At 48.3% G+C, this 16039-nt stretch overlaps 1 protein-coding gene and 1 long non-coding RNA gene across 7 annotated transcripts in view; one reads left to right on the top strand and one right to left on the bottom strand.

Annotated features, from left to right (window-relative positions):
• The window catches only part of LOC307218037, a 157060-nt gene that overhangs the window by 71140 nt on the left and 69881 nt on the right, over positions 1-16039 (bottom strand). The gene's annotated exons all lie outside the window — the stretch shown is intronic.
• ZNF512B (zinc finger protein 512B) overlaps positions 1-16039 on the top strand; it is a 58481-nt gene that overhangs the window by 14610 nt on the left and 27832 nt on the right. For 3 of the 6 annotated variants that reach the window (XM_079979189.1, XM_079979187.1, XM_079979188.1), the window contains exons 3-10: positions 847-926; positions 1179-1322; positions 4897-5069; positions 5212-5450; positions 8959-9036; positions 11076-11231; positions 13608-13732; positions 15634-15726. In XM_079979189.1, the coding sequence (XP_079835315.1) occupies positions 847-926; positions 1179-1322; positions 4897-5069; positions 5212-5450; positions 8959-9036; positions 11076-11231; positions 13608-13732; positions 15634-15726 (1088 nt within the window). The remainder of the gene's footprint in view (positions 1-846; positions 927-1178; positions 1323-4896; positions 5070-5211; positions 5451-8958; positions 9037-11075; positions 11232-13607; positions 13733-15633; positions 15727-16039) is intronic. The other 3 variants (XM_079979192.1, XM_079979191.1, XM_079979190.1) reach the window with 3 other exon arrangements.

Raw genomic sequence — 16039 nt, 5'->3', positions numbered from 1 at the left:
TGCATATAGTGTGCAGAGTGTTTGAGGACTGGGACATTCGCAGGGAAACCAAAATGCTTGTTTACAAAGCTATTGTACTACCAGCCTTACTGTATGCTTGTGAAACATGGACCACTTACAAATGCCATCTCCAACTCCTCGCAAGATTCCATCAATGGTGTCTCCAAAAAATTTTACACAACACTTGGGAAGACAGGCGAACTAATGCCAGTGTACTGGAAGAAGCAAAGATCACCAGTGTCGAAGCAACGATTCTTCAACATCAACTTTGTTGGACTGGTCATGTGCGGATGCCTGATGATCGTCTTCCAAAGCAACTACTCTATTTCGAACTCAGAAATAGAAAGCGTAATATTGGTGGTCAACAAAAGAAGTTTAAAGACTCTCTCAAGGCAAATCTTTTAAAAATGCAGTATAAACACTGCCAATTGAGAAACACTGGCCTGTGAGCGCTCCAATTGGAGAATAGCCTTTACCAAAGGTGTCATGGACTTTGAAGACGCTCGAACTCAGGACAAAAGGGAGAAACGTGCTAAGAAGAAAGCATGCTTGGCAAACCCTCAACATGATTAACTCTCGCACGGAAACCTATATCCTCACTGTGGAAGGACGTGTGGATCCAGAATTGGCCTCCACAGTTACTACTGGCTCCCTGTTAAAACTGTGTTCATGGAAGACAGTCTTACTCAGCTGCGAGTTATCGCCAAAGAAAAAGTGTGGTCAGCCCCAAGTCTTCTTTGTCATGCAGTAGAAAGCATTTTAAATCAGTGGACGTCCAACAAAATGTAAGATGGACGGATGTATTAATTCAATCCACCATGTCATTCTTCCCCGTTCTGTTTGCAGGAAATGCAACTAACGATAAAACGGAAGGCAAAAGGAAAGGGAGGCCGAAGGCAGACAGCCAGGCCCTGAAGGATATTCCGGTAAGATTTTAATCGTATTTCATTTCTTTTCTTGGGGACTGGGGAAAAGGAAGTAGAGACAGGATAGGACAAGCTTGGTGCATTGGAGCGCAGGAGGGGGCCTATATTTGTCCCAGGTCTTTTCTTTGGGAAGCCTTTGATTTGATGTGAGATACTGGGGTTTGCGCGTTCAGAAATTTTGCTTTCATTCTTCTTGCATTAAGTGGGTCTTTTCCCCTCCCCACTGCTCCACGGATGTTTCCTATATCACAGCTGCCTTTGATGAACCAGTGGAAAGAAGAGTTCAAGGCCCACTCCAGGGTGAAATGCCCCAACTCGGGCTGTTGGCTCGAATTCCCCAGCATCTATGGCCTGAAGTACCACTACCAGCGCTGTCAAGGGGTAAGGAGGATGGAGGTGTGTGTTCCGTTTTGGTAACCCATATTTACAGCTTGTGTTATTGTCCGTGCCAAATGTGGCCCCTCTTAACACTGCTTTGACCCTGCCAGAGCTTGGCTGTCTTAATTTATATTATGGGTAGGCAAACTAAGGCTCAGGGGCCGGATCTGGCCCAGTCACCTTCTAAATCCGGCCCGCGGATGGTCCGAATCAGTGTGTTTTTACATGAGTAGAATGTGTGATTTTATTTAAAATACATCTCTGGGTTATTTGTGGGGCATAGGAATTCGTTCATTGTTTTTTTCCAAAATATAGTCCAGCCCCCTGCAAGGCCTGAGGGACAGAGGACCGGCTCCCTGCTGAGAAAGTTTGTTGACCCCTGATTTATATGCATACAGACACTTAGGGAAGTGGGAGAAGAAGTTCGATTCGATTAGCATTTAAAAGGCAAACATACCAAATTTGCACCTTCCTTATCAATGCGCGAACCAAAAGGCAGCCAGCCTTTGAAATCTGCACTTCTCCTAATTTTGCCCCGGTGTGCACAGGAAGGCATTTTAGTTTTCAAAAAAAAAGGTGCAATGTCAGGGAAGATCGCTTTGCAAAAAGGAGAAATTTGCACTAAAACTCTGAGGAAGTAATGAGGACTTTAAAGGAAAAAAACCACACAAACTGATGTGGAAAATTGGAGGACTGAATTTAAGATTAGGAAAGAGAGAAACTCAAGAGAAACCAAAACAGAAATATTTCCCCATCTCTGTACACCAACCCACAAGCCTTGGTTGTGCTAGCACTGCCATTTGGTCACTATTGTTTTAACACAGAAGTTGCATTAAGACCAAATTACGAATCCTACCCGCTGTGGTTTCTGATGTTGCTGCCGCAAGGCGGGTTCTGAACTAACTAACCAGTCATTTGCTGTTCGGCTTCTAGTTCCATTTGAAGCCACAGAGGTATTTAGATTCTGCTGCCTTACACTGTGCTAGAAAACCGGTCCATCTAGTTCAGTATTGTCTACCCAGATTGACAGCAGCTTGCCAGGGTTTCAGGCAGAGGACAGCCCTCCCTGGAGATGCCTTGAAGAGTAAATTAGGGATGTTCTGCTTGCAGAAGAGGTGCTCTGCCTCGTAATTCGCCTGCATGTAGGATACTTTGATGTGCATCTTCTTCCCTTATAAATTCTGCCCTGCTTCCCAAACAAAAAACGCTTGGAAAGGCCTTGCTCCAGTTGCCATCCATTCATGACTACGTGCGCTCTGTGTGGGGCTACCTTTGAAGGTGACCCGGAAACTACAACTAATCCAGAATGCGGCAGCTAGACTGGTGACTGGGAGCGGACGCAGAGACCACATAACACTGGTCTTGAAAGACCTACATTGGCTCCCAGTACGTTTACAGACAGATGGGCAGGGTATAAATAATTTATTATTATTATTATTATTATTATTATTATTATTATTATTATTATTAAATACAGGCATCTCCCAGCCGGTGCAGGGCTTCGTTCCCGGCAACCGCACGCATCACCGGGATGTGTGTGATCGTGGGTTCCCCCGTTGCACCCGTTCCTCCTTTCAGTGCTTAAAATGGCTTGCATGTCTGCAGGAGCACGCATGCAGATCCTTTGCAAGTTGGGAGTTGCTTGTACACACACAGAGGAAAAGAGCTAGAGATCCTGTTCCCACAGTGGCCAACCAGCTGCTTATAGGAAGCCCACAACCAGGGACCTGAGGGCAGTAGTTCTCTCCCCCCTTGCGATTCCTGCATTATTCAGAGGCATCCTGCCCTGCAGCTTAACTTTCTCAGATCCCGGAGAAGGACTTGTTCAGGTGCAACATCATAGTAGCTGCAAACCCCTCTTCCAAAGGAGACCTGAAGCATCTCTCTTTATCCCGCCCTGCAAGAGCAAAGCTTCCCTGCTTAGACAAGTTTGGGCAATTGTTTGAAGTGCGAATTAACTTCTTCTGGGACACTGTTGTTTGCGCTCTTCTGCACTGTTCCGTTTACTTTGCATTGGTGTTATTTCGACAAATGCTTATTGATACGCTCCGAGTTGCTTTGAGCTTGGAAGGGAAATCGTAGCCGGAGGAGCAGGAAGGAAATGCCCAAACTTGCCTAAGCAGGGAAATTTTTAGGATTACAGTTAAGTAACAGGAGTTGCCATTCATACCTCTGGCCTGCAGGCTGTTGGGCTGAGTGATATTTATACTGTGGATTCTGTAATCATTCAGTACAAGTGAAGAAATTGGTTTGTATCCTAGGAATGTCAGATTTCATGTTACGGGAAAAAGACAGAAAAACATGCAAGTCCTTAAGCTTAAATGTTTAAGGCCTTAAAGTTTGGGGGCAAGGCCTGATAAAAAGAAGAGAATCCAGCTTGGGGGACTACTGAGAATGAATTACTCAACATAAGCACAGCGTATTTATTTGCTTTTTAATTTGTTAACTACCTACACAAATGTGCTTCATTTGCATAGCTCCAGGCAGATTGTGAAGTTCAGATGTTTTGGCAGAGAATTTGGGTTACCATGGCGCAGAGATGGATAGGGAGAGGTTTGTAGGGACGCAGTGTGCAGCCAATGAACTGATCATTCATTAGATATATGTTGCAGTTCTCCTGACATTTAAAAAATTGATTTAGAAAGGGGCTCCTGATTGGCAAGGCAGCAGTGTGTGTGTGTGTGTGTGCACTTTTGAATTGTTATTTATTTTTAATGTCCTTGCAAACTCAGAGGAGGCAATCTCTCTTTCCCCCTCTTTCACAGGAACGTAAGTAGTTGCTTTATCCCAGGTCAGGTTATCCCAGGTCAGGTCATTGGTCCATCTTTTAAGTACCCCACACCTGAAAAAATATAATAATAATAATAATAATAATAATAATAATAATAATAATAATAATTATTTATTATGCCCCATCCATCTGGCTGGGTTTCCCTAGCCGCTCTGGGCGGCTCCCAACAGAGTATTAAAAACACGATAAAAGATCAAACATTAAAAACTTACCTAAACAGGGATGCCTTCAGATGTCTTCTAAAAGTCGGATAGTTGTTTATTTCCTTGACATCTGGTGGGAGGGCATTCCACAGGGCAGGCGCCACCACCGAGAAGGCCCTCTGTCTGGTTCCCTGTAACTTGGCTTCTCACAGTGAGGGAACAGCCAGAAGGCCCTTGGCACTGGACCTCAGTGCCTGGGCAGAACGATGAAGGTGGAGATGCTCCTTCAGGTATACTGGGCCTTTGAGGCCGTTTAGGGCTTTAAAAGTCAGCACCAACACTTCGAATTGTGCTCGGAAATGTACTGGGAACCAACATAGGTCTTTCAGGACTAGTGTTATGTCGTCTTGGTGGCCACTCCCAGTCACCAGTCTAGCTTCCGCAATCTGGATTAATTGTACTTTCCGGGTAAAACAGAGAGAGAATGCTATGACGTATTTTGTTCCAATGCAAATGTATGTAGATGCAATGTCTTAAAAGTCATATGCTTACTTAGAATCATGCAACTGTAGAGTTGGAAGGGACCCAAAAGTTGACTCTTGGGTTGCCCTCGTTTTTAAGCACAGCCCTTCCTTCTCCCTCTCCCTTCTTCTTCCAGGGCGCCGTCGTGGAGAAACGGACTTTTCCGTGCCCGTTCTGCGAAGCCGCCTTCACGTCCAAAACCCAGCTGGAAAAGCACCGCCTCTGGAACCATCTTGACCGGCCGTTGCCGGCCGCCGCTGCCCCGGTGGAAAACAGGTCTCCGAAAGTCTCCGGCAAGGGCAAGAAAAGGTACTGGCCTGCGGTCTTTGAAGCAGAGAAGAGGGAAAGCTCCCCAACCCTGTGGATTTTGGGATGGAAGGAGGGGGTCAGGCGTGAGAGGCCCCGATGTCTTAAACCCCGCTTTAAACCAGCCCTCTATGCTTTGCCCTAGAGCTGCCGAGGGTTCAGCTTCGCTCACCATCCATCCCAAACAGGCAAAGGTGGAGAAGGCCGTCGCCCTGCACCGCCCCGAGAATGGAGAATGCGCGGCCGTCAGCCCGGGCAGCAAAGACTTCCAGACCAGGGCGGCCGCCATGCCTGGCGCTCAGCTGTCGGGCGGCAAAGGCTCCAAGCATCAGTCGAGCAGGCAGGCCTCAGAGCCGGAGGAAGACCCCGAGAGGATGAAGCACAGTAAGACTAGAACAGCGACTCCCGTCCACCCCAAGTCCTGGTTTTCCTTGCCCAGTTTAAGATTTGAACCATGCTGTCAGGGCTGCCTCTAGGTCCCAGCTCACAGAGGACCAACGCTAGGCTGTCGTTATGTACAAAAGTCTTTATTGAGGATTAGTTTCCATTTCCAAGCCGTAGCGCGCAGCTCTACGTCTTAAAGCCTAGACCGGCGAAGTACTGTCTGAGTCTCCTCCCCTCTGACACCAGTTTAAGATCCTAGCTCTGCTCCACCTTTAACGCTGCTCTCTCCTCCTCTGGGTCCTCCTGCCCGCTGGGGCATTGCCCTTTCTGGACTCTTCCGACGCTGAGTCACTTAGCTCCTCCCCCTCCCTCCGGCGGGCTTTAGGACCCGGTTCCCAATCCTCACTCTCTGCTGTCCCGCGCTCCTGTACATTTGAACTTGCCTCTCGCGCCAACCCAGTGACCTTCCTCCTGACCGTTACACTACTTCTGTCACTGCTTCCCTCTTCCTGGATACTGGCTGGATCTGACCTCCCCTCCGTTGTCTGACTCTCCGATGGAGGTGTGGTCAGCCCTGCCTTATCTTCTCTCCCTGGTGGGGAATGCACTGGCCCTGATCCTTGGGACTCTTCCCCCCCACTCTGCTCTGGTGGGGAAGCTGGTCCTGATTTCCAGCTACTGCTCTGGGAGTCCCTGCTGCCCCCTTGCTCCTGGGGCATTCCCCTTGGGAACCCCCTACCCCTGGCCACTGGCGCCCCCTTCTGTGAATCTTCCGATTCGCTGGAGAGGCTCATGGAATCCTTCGTTCCACTGTCCTCTTCTCCTACGCTCCCCTCGGATTCTTCCCCTTCACTCTCCATCTCCTCTCTTCCCTGTGCCTCTGTTCCTGAACCCCTGACGGTATTCGTGGTAGAATTTTGTGAAATCATGTAGAATCTTAGAGCTGGAAATGGAACCAAGAGTCATCTATTCCAACTCCCTGGATTGCAGGAATCTCCACTATAGCATCCATGGCAGATGGCCTCTGCTTCCATCCAACCTCTGCTTAAAATGCGCCAAGGAAGAGGGAGTCTGTTCCACAGCTGAACAGCTCTTACTGTCAGAATGTTCTTCCTGATGTTACAACAACAACAAATTATTTGTACCCCACCCATCTGGTTGGGTTTCCCCCCAGCCACTCTGGGCGGCTTCCAACAAAGATTAAAAATACATTAAAATGTCATACATTGAAAACTTCCCTAAACAGGGCTGCCTTCAGATGTCTTCTAAATTTCAGGTAGTTGTTTATCTCTTTGACATCTGATGGGAGGGCGTTCCACAGGGCGGGTGCCACTACCGAGAAGGCCCTCTGCCTGGTTCCCTGTAGCTTTGCTTCTCGCAATGAGGGAACCGCCAGAAGGACCTCGGCGCTGGACCTCAGCGTCCAGGCAGAACGATGGGGGTGGAAATGCTCCTTCAGATATACTGGGACGAGGCCATTTGAATTGTGCTTGGAAACATACTGGGAGCCAGTGTAGGTCTTTCAAGACCGGTGTTATGTGGTCTCGGCGGCTGCTCCCAGTCACCAGTCTAGCTGCCGCATTCTGGATTAGTTGTAGTTTCTGGTTCACCTCCAAAGGTAGCCCCACGTGGAGCGCATTGCAGTAGTCCAGGCGGGAGATAACCAGAGCATGCACCACTCTGGTGCGACAGTCTGCGAGCAGGGAGGGTCTCATCCAGCATACCAAATGGAGCTGGTAGACAGCCGCCCTGGACACAGAATTGACCTTCGCCTCTATGGACAGCTGTGAGTCGAAAATGACTCCCAGGCTGTGCACTTCCGGGTTCGGCGCTTCGCGCATGCGCAGGAGCGCTCTATTGCATCAAGCGCAGGAGCGGTGCTCTACTTATGGACTTTTCGGGGTGCAAACGCCACCCCAGAACGGATTGCTTCCGTAAGTAGAGGTACCACTTGTAACTTGAAGCCATTGGTTCGAGTCCTCCCCTCCAGAGCAGGAGAAAAAGCATGCTCCTTCACGGCCTAGGACCCTCGTACCTCATACCTACGGGACCACCTCTGCCGGTATGTCCCACGGAGGACCTTAAGGTCCATAAATAGCAACACTCTAGAGGTCCCGGGCCCTAAGGAAGTCAGATTAGCCTCAACCAGAGCCAGGGCCTTTTCAACACTGGCTCCGGCCTCTTGGAACGCTCTGTCTCATGAGACCAGGACCCTGCGGGATCTGATTTCTTTCAGCAGGGCCTGTAAGACAGAGTTGTTCTGCCTGGCCTTTGGCTTGGAATCAACTTGATCCCCTCCCCCTCCCCCTCTTTCCTTTTTCCTTTCTCCTTCTGTGATGGAACTCCTATTTGGGGACTTCCCTGGCTTTTTTCTGGCCCACGTAGGACCAGTCTGGATAGTTGGCCTTGGTGAAGATTTGACGTTTTCACCTCCAAAAAGTTTTTGATTTGAGTTTCTACTGAAATGAAGCTGCATTTTAATGTTTTAATGTTGTATTTTAATCTTGTTTTTCAAGCTGTATTTCAACCAATTGTTTTTATATTTGATGTTAGCTGCCCTGAGCCCAGTCTTGGTTGAGGAGGGCGGGGTATAAATTTAAAAAAATATTATTATTATTATTATTATTATTATTACCTGTAACGTGTCGGGTAGATGAAGTTCTGCCCTCTGCGAAAGCAGAAAACACCACTTTTCCGTGTGACAGCCCCCCCCCCCATGCATTTGAAGAGTGCTATTGAATCTTCACCTCGGTCTTCTGTTCTCCAAGTTAAAAGGTAAAGGTAAAGGTACCCCTGCCCGTACGGGCCAGTCTTGACAGACTCTGGGGTTGTGCGCCCATCTCACTTAAGAGGCCAGGGGCCAGCGCTGTCCGGAGACACTTCCGGGTCACGTGGCCAGCGTGACATCGCTGCTCTGGCCAGAGCCAGAGCCGCACACGGAAACGCCGTTTACCTTCCCGCTGGTAAGCGGTCCCTATTTATCTACTTGCACCCGGAGGTGCTTTCAAACTGCTAGGTTGGCAGGTGCTGGGACTGAGCAGCGGGAGCGCACCCCGCCGCAGGGATTCGAACCGCCGACCTTTCGATCGGCAAGCCCTAGGCGCTGAGGCTTTAACCCACAGCGCCACCTGCGTCCCCGTTCTCCAAGTTAAACATGCCCAATTCCTTCATTCTTTCCTCATAGGACTTGTTTTCCATGACTGCCCCCGCTGTTGTTTGGAAAAGTGTGTATCTAGTCCTTATGACTGTGGGAGATAAGCTTGGAAGCCCATGGGCAGTGAGAAACCCGGGGGGGGGGGGAGAAGCCAAGCAGGGCTTTCTTTTCTGTGGCCTGGAATAAGATTTCAGCCCTGTGCTTATTCCCTGGGGAGTGAAGCAGCAGAATAAATTAGGCAAAAACAGGGGCTTCACTGAAATGCTGAGTTGCTCTGTGTAGAAAGGGGTGTTGCACTCTCAGCTTACCGTGCAGGTGTTTGACCAAGTTTTTATTTCTGTTTTCTCCTTTTTGAGTTAGGAAGGAAACAGAAAACTCCTAAGAAATTTACTGGAGAGCAGCCGTCCATCTCCGGAACATTTGGACTGAAAGGTAAATGACGAGTCAGATGCATTCCTGTTTTTGGGAAGTATTTTGTAGAGTATTTCGAATTTTCTGTTGCCGGGCAGCACCTCCTGCCTCAGTTTCATGGAGAGCCCTTTGTGTGTCGCAGAGGATTCTGGGAAATATTCTAGGCTGTTGCCTTTGGTTTAAGCAGGGCACACACCACCACTTTCAGCTGCTGGGCCTTGCTGTTGCCTGGCATGAAGCGAGAGCACATCCCGAAATACGCATTTCAGGAGAACATCAGCCGTGGCGGGCAAAATATCTTTGCGTGAAGTTTGTCCGCCATTGCTACAGTTATCACAGGGAGACCTTGGGCTCATGCAGCTCATAATTCAACTATGGAACTATGGATATGTACAATTTTATAATATACAGAGGAAATATGTGAAGAGAAATCAGGGAGAGAAGTTGAGGAAAGTCCTTGGTAGCGGGGGAATAATGTATGTGATTTGATTATTTGTTATGTGGAAATTGATCAATAATTTATTTTTATTTTTTCAACCTATGGAACCCACCAACACAAAATGTGACAATGGCTTCACTAAGGGATTAGACAACTTCACAGAGGTTAAGAACTATCCACGGCTACCAGTCCGCGTGACTTTGGCTACCTCCGCACGGCAGTTTATTCCATTTTCACGCCGTTTCCCTAACTGTTGATTTTCACATTATATTTGGACGTAGAAGGCGCTTCTGGAACCATAGTGTGATACGGTGCAAGTTTGGCGCTCACTTCCACATTATTTGCAAGTGGATTCCCTCCCCAGAAGCAAATAACATGGAAATGAGCACTAAGCTTGCACGTACGTTCCATTATTGTTCCAGAAGGGGCTTTTTACCCCATGTGAAAGCTCAAACAAAATGTAGAACATAACCGTCAGGGAAAAGTCTAGATTAGGTAACCTCTGGGTTAGATTACTGCAATGTGTTATATGTGGGGCTGCTTCTGAAGGCTGTTTGGAAAGTCCAGCTGGTGCAGAATTCACTGGCAAGACAGTTTGAACATATTACACAGATCCTGGCCCAACTGCACTGGCAGCCAATTGGTTTCTAGGCCCAGTTCAAAGTGCTGGATTTGACCTATAAATCCTTAAAACGACTCAGGACCTCAAGGACCGCCTCTCCTCATATGAACCTGCTCAGACTCTGCGATCATCATCTGAGACCCTTCTTTATGTACCGTTTTGAACATGGGTTTGGTTATACCTGCCTGTTGTAGCGTATCCATGGAACTGTCAATGGAGGCACAGGTCAATTCTGTGTCCAGGGCAGCTGTTTACCAGCTCCATCTGGTACGCAGGCTGAGACCCTACCTGCCCGCAGACTGCCTCGCCAGAGTGGTGCATGCTCTGGTTATCTCCAGCTTGGACTACTGCAATGCACTCTATGTGGAGCTACCTTTGAAGGTGACCCAGAAACTACAACTAATCAGAATGCGGCAGCTAGACTGGTGACTGGGAGCAGCCGCCGAGACCACATAACACCGGTCTTGAAAGATCTACATTGGCCCAGTATGTTTCCGAGCACAATTCAAAGTGTTGGTGCTGACCTTGAAAGCCCTAAACGGCCCCGGTCCATTATATTTGAAGGAGCATCTCCACCCCCATCGTTCTACCTGGACACAGAGGTCCAGCTCCGAGGGCCTTCTGGCGGTTCCCTCACTGCGAGAAGCCAAGTTAGAGGGAACCAGGCAGAGGGCCTTCTCAGTGGTGGCACCCGCCCTGTGGAGCGCCCTCCCACCAGATGTCAAAGAGAACAACAACTACCAGACTTTTACAAGACATCTGAAGGCAGCCCTGTTTAGGGAGGCTTTTAATGTTTGATGCATTACGGTATTTTAATATTTTGTTGGAAACTGCCCAGAGTGACTGGGGAAACCCAGCCAGATAGGCGGGGTATAAATAATAAATTTTATTATTATTATTATTATCTGCCATATGAGCAGCGCTAGGCCCGTTTTTCAGGAAGGAACCATCCAGCCTGTTCTAACCTCTTTCAAAAGCAAAATCTTTCCTCTTCTCCAGGGCTGGCGAAAGCAGAGGACAAGGCGAAAGCACACCGGGCAAAGAAACTGGAGGCGTCTCTGAGCGGCGCCGGCAATGAAGACCTAAAGAAGAAAACGCCGGGGTCCAGTATGAGAAAGGATGCGGTCCCAACAGTAGCAGCTCCTTCTGCAACAGGTTTGACCCTTTTCACAGAACCCTTTCCATTCCGAGGGACACATTCCCTTCTGGATGGGGCCAGAGGCAAAGCTGCAATTGCAAACGTTCGCTTTGGACAGTAGGCTAGTTTCTCAACACACACTCACACATCCCTTGCCATCCCCCGTCCAGGCAAGCCAGAGTCACGGCCAGGGTTCAAGGATGCAGCTGAGACAGGCAGGAATGCCAGAGGAGGGTGCAGGATTGGTGAGCAGTGTGGACAAGGAAGGCTGTGGTGTAGTGGTTAGAGCAGCAGACTCGTAATCTGGGGAACCGGGTTCGATTTCCCGCTCCTCCACACGCAGCTGCTGGGTGACCTTGGGCCAGTCACACTTCTCTGAAGTCTCTCAGCCCCACTCACCTCACAGAGTGTTTGTTGTGGGGGAGGAAGGGAAAGGAGAATGTTAGCCGCTTTGAGACTCCTCAGGTAGTGATAAAGTGGGATATCAAATCCAAACCTTCTTCTTCTTCTTCTTGTGTGGCTTGTGGAACTTGCTCCAACATGACTTGGGGACGGAGCGTCTGTTTGCATGCATGAAGTCCAGTGTTCAGCCCCTGGCTGCCACTGGGGGAGCCGCTGCCTGCCAGTGCAAACAATACTAATCTAGATGGACCAATGGTTTCACTTGGCTGAAGGCAGTTTATTTTGTCCCTATCTTTCAAGCCATTGCGGGGAAACCCGGTTGTTTGAACAGACATGATTTTTGCTATCAAAACTTGAGGGCTATTTTTTAAAAAATAGTTATTTAAGTCGTGTGTCCTTTGTTTCTCCGTTTGATCCTGTTACATGGCTTTCTTTGTTTTGTGGTGTTTTATGCATTGCGGTTTGCTGTTACTTTTGTTGATTATAGATTGATAATTCATTATTGTGGCTGATAAGTGTTCATTTATTATTTGCTGATGTTTAACATTACTGTTTACTATTAGATTCGGATGGATCGCTGAATGTTGCTTTGTTTTATATAAGTTGTTTATTTTAAAGTTATTGTGACTTTTTGTATTGGATTCTTACTATTAATGTTTGACGTTCCAGTACGTTTTCGTATGTGTTGGAAGCCGCCCATAGTGGCTGGGGAAACCCAACCAGATGGGAAGGGTATAAATCATAAATTATTATTATTATTATTATTATTATTATTATTATTATTATGCAACCCAGCCAGGTGGGCAGAGTATGAATATATTGATGCTGTTGTTGCTGTTGTTTTAGTTGTTGTTGTTGTTGTTGTTGTTATTATACTTTCCAGTGTTAGCTTTTGAAAGTGCACTTTGTGGGTTAATTTGGGCTGTCTTTAAGTGTCCCTCAAACCACCCCTTTTGGCTCTTAAGACCCAGGCAAGTAGGTATCTGAAGCCAGGGGAAAAACCTTGCTTCTCTGGGGACTCTCTTCCTGGCTCAATGAAGACAGCATGTTCTGAGCAAAGCACAGCTGCGGCACCTTCCAGCTGATCCACGTTCCCAGCTTTTGAGTCTGATCGCCGAGTAAACAACTCATCATGCCTAGCCTGTTGCTCGACAGTGGGAGCAAAGCCAAGCCTATGGCTGCTTGAGACTGCGTCTCGTCTCGGCCTCTTTTTGGCTGTGCTCCCTCGCGGGGGGGACGGGACGGGGGGGGGACTTAGATAAACACTGCAAGGGGTCCCGGAGCTCGTAGACAGACCCTATCTTTGCTCAGATGTTGCTGTGCTTCGGAATGGAACTGTTGCTGAAACCACGCTCCATTTTCCTTTCCTGTGCAATGACGGTGTCGGCAGAGCTCAGGGATTATCGTTGTAGATGCGTTTTGTGGGGAGGCGGCAAAATCACGATCCCACACATTTTAGTGCGTTTCCTCATGACCTCCCGAACCGCAGGCAGGCCTTAAAAAGAAAAAGAGGCGTGTTGAAAAGAGGAGCGAAAGACTTAACTTAGTAAAACCTCACTTGTAGTTATTTGATCTATTATTCTTTTATATATATATATTTTCCTTTATCTATATGCAGGAGTTGGTAAAGGGACCGCTGAGGGATAAGGATATTTGTTTAGAAAGATGGATGCTAATTAGAGATAAGTTTGTAATATAAGCATCATGTAATGGGGAAGAAGTGGAAATTTCTGAGAAAGAGAGTGGGAAGCCAGTTTTTTTGGGGGAATTGTGTTAAATTAGTTTTAACTTGGCATTGACGTGTTATAAATTTGGAAAATGGATAAAAATTAATTGGCACAAAAAAGGAAAAAGGTGAATTAGTTGGACCGGAGGAAATTGAGTTTCCAGTGCATGTGATTGAACAGCAGCCCACCAAATAGCGGAAGTCTATAGGACACCCAGGATTTAGCCCCAGACAAACTTCCCCTCTGTCTTTCCTCTTTCTCCAGCGAGCCCAGAAGAGCAGTGGCAGCGGGCGATCAATGAGAGAGGGGAGGTGGCTTGTCCGACCTGCAGCATGATCACCCGGAAGACGATCCTTGGCCTCAAGAAGCACATGGAAGTCTGCCAAAAGGTAGGAAGCCAAAATTGGACGGGGACAAACCACCAAGAAGCATTGTTCTAGTAGATATAATGATGATGATAAAATACCCCGCCCATCTGGCTGTGTTTCCCCAGCCACTCTGGGAGACTCCCAACAGAATATTAAAAACATAATGAAAAATTAAACAATAAAAAACTTCCCTAAACAGAGCTGCCTTCAGATGTCTTCTGAAAGTTAGACAGTTGTTTATTTCCTTGACATCTGATGGGAGGGTGTTCCACAGTGCGGGCGCCACCACCGAGAAGGCCCTCTGTCTGGTTCCCTGTAACTTGGCTTCTTGCAGTGAGGGAACCGCCAGAAGGCCCTTGGAGCTGGACCTCAGTGCCTGGGCAGAACGATGGAGGTGGAAATGCTCCTTTAGGTATACTGGGCTGAGGCCGTTTAGGGCTTTCAAGGTCAACACCAACATTTTGAATTGTACTCGGGAACATACTGGGAGCCAATGCAGATCTCTCAGAACCGGTGTCATGTGGTTTTGGTGGCCACTCCCAGTCACCAGTCTAGCTGCCGCATTCTGGATTAATCAAGTTTCTGGGTCACCTTCAAAGGTACCCCCACGTAGAGCACATTTCAGTAGTCCAAGCGGGAGATAACTAGAGAATGCACCTCTCTGGCGAGACAGACTGTGGGCAGGTAGGGTCTCAGCCTGCGTACCAGAGGGAGCTGGTAGACAGCTGCCCTGGACACAGAATTAACCTGCACCTCCATGGACAGCTGGGAGTCCAGAATGTTTCGCAGGCTGTGCTCCTGGTCCTTCAGGGGCACAGTTACCCCATTCAGGACGAAGGAGTCCATCACACCTGCCTAGTGTATTTGTATGGATATAGATACAGGCAACTCCCCATTTACACGGAGGTTACAGTCTGAGGCACTGCACACTTAAGTGAAATTGCATATATTGGGAACACCATTGACAAAAGCCTGCAAACTCCCCAATCGCTCCATCCAAACATCCTTGCTTAAACTCCCAACTCTCCACAGGCCTTGGAAAGTCGGTGCAAGGGCTCCTGGGATTGCACTTGCAAAGGCTTGTGGGATTGCTAGGTGCTGTTTTTGCCCTTTCTGCATTTTTTTAGGGCCGTTTTTGCCCTTTCCCTAGTCACTTCCAGGTTCGCAGTGATGCATGTCTGTGTGTGTGTGTGCGTGCGCGCGCGCGCGCAGTTGCACCAATATTGAACATATGCAAATAGAGAGTTGCCTGTATATTTTATTATTTTATTGCCAGTAAGGGACTGGTGATAAAATACACATTTTTATTAAGCCCTGCTACCAATACTATGATGATGATGATGATGATGATGATGATGATGGGCAAGGCTATCAGTGGCCGATGGTTATTGTCAGGGAACTGCCATCAGAGACAGAGGTGGAGGGAAGGCTCCAGAGCGATGCTAGAGAGGGTCCCAGCAGGGAGAGAGGCAGCCCAGCTGCTGGGGAAGGAAATCAACGTAACACCAGGAGAGAAGGGGGGCAGATGGGGGAATCGGAGAAAAGGCTCCAGGACTCTTCAACGGAGACTAGTGGGGAGAGCACAGGTGCTCCGCTGCCCACACCCTCCCTGCGCAGAAGAGTTCCGCGCAGGGAGAGTAGGAGGAGACTTGGCGTCAAAGAACTTTTTTGCTGGAAGAAGTTTAAGAAACGCCCACTGACGGATTCTGCCAGCGACTGAGACAGCCACGCAGTGAAGGGCTGTCCAGACAGAAAGGGTTCAACCAGGCAACCAAGCCAAGAGTGGCGGCAACTTACGCATGAGTAACCCCCTAGAACCACTACAGTTATGATGGCTGTACTCTGTCTCCACTGGGCCGGAGGCAGCAATGCTTCTGAAAACCAGTTTTTGGTGTGTTGACTTTTCATCCCGCTCGCTTCAGCTGCAGGATGCCTTGAAATGCCAGCACTGTAAGAAGCAATTCAAGTCCAAAGCCGGGTTGAATTACCACACCATGGCCGAGCACGTCAACAAGGTAGGAAACTCTGCTTGCATGTAAAACAAGTAAATGAATATTCTGCACCGTGGCGACATACTGCCCTCGGACAAGCCGGATTCCACAACTTGTGTGTTTTTCGCAAGTTTGCATAATTCCCCTTGTCTTCCAACCCGTGTTTTTGGAATTTGTGCTATTTATTGCCCTGGGGGGGGGCAGGGAAAGGGGGCAAGGAGCTGTGCTGGGCACTGGGGTCTCCACACCCCATGACTATTAATCTTGTTCCACAACCCCTCTGGCACCTGAAATCTCACCAGGAACACGCCTTTGCAACCACGAGGGCTGTAAAAAA

This window comes from Podarcis cretensis, assembly GCF_951804945.1.
Source record: "Podarcis cretensis genome assembly, chromosome: 6".
NCBI classification, from domain to species: Eukaryota; Metazoa; Chordata; class Lepidosauria; order Squamata; family Lacertidae; genus Podarcis; species Podarcis cretensis.
The sequence above is the reverse complement of the archived record's forward strand: the minus strand, read 5'-3'. Positions and strand labels throughout refer to the sequence as shown.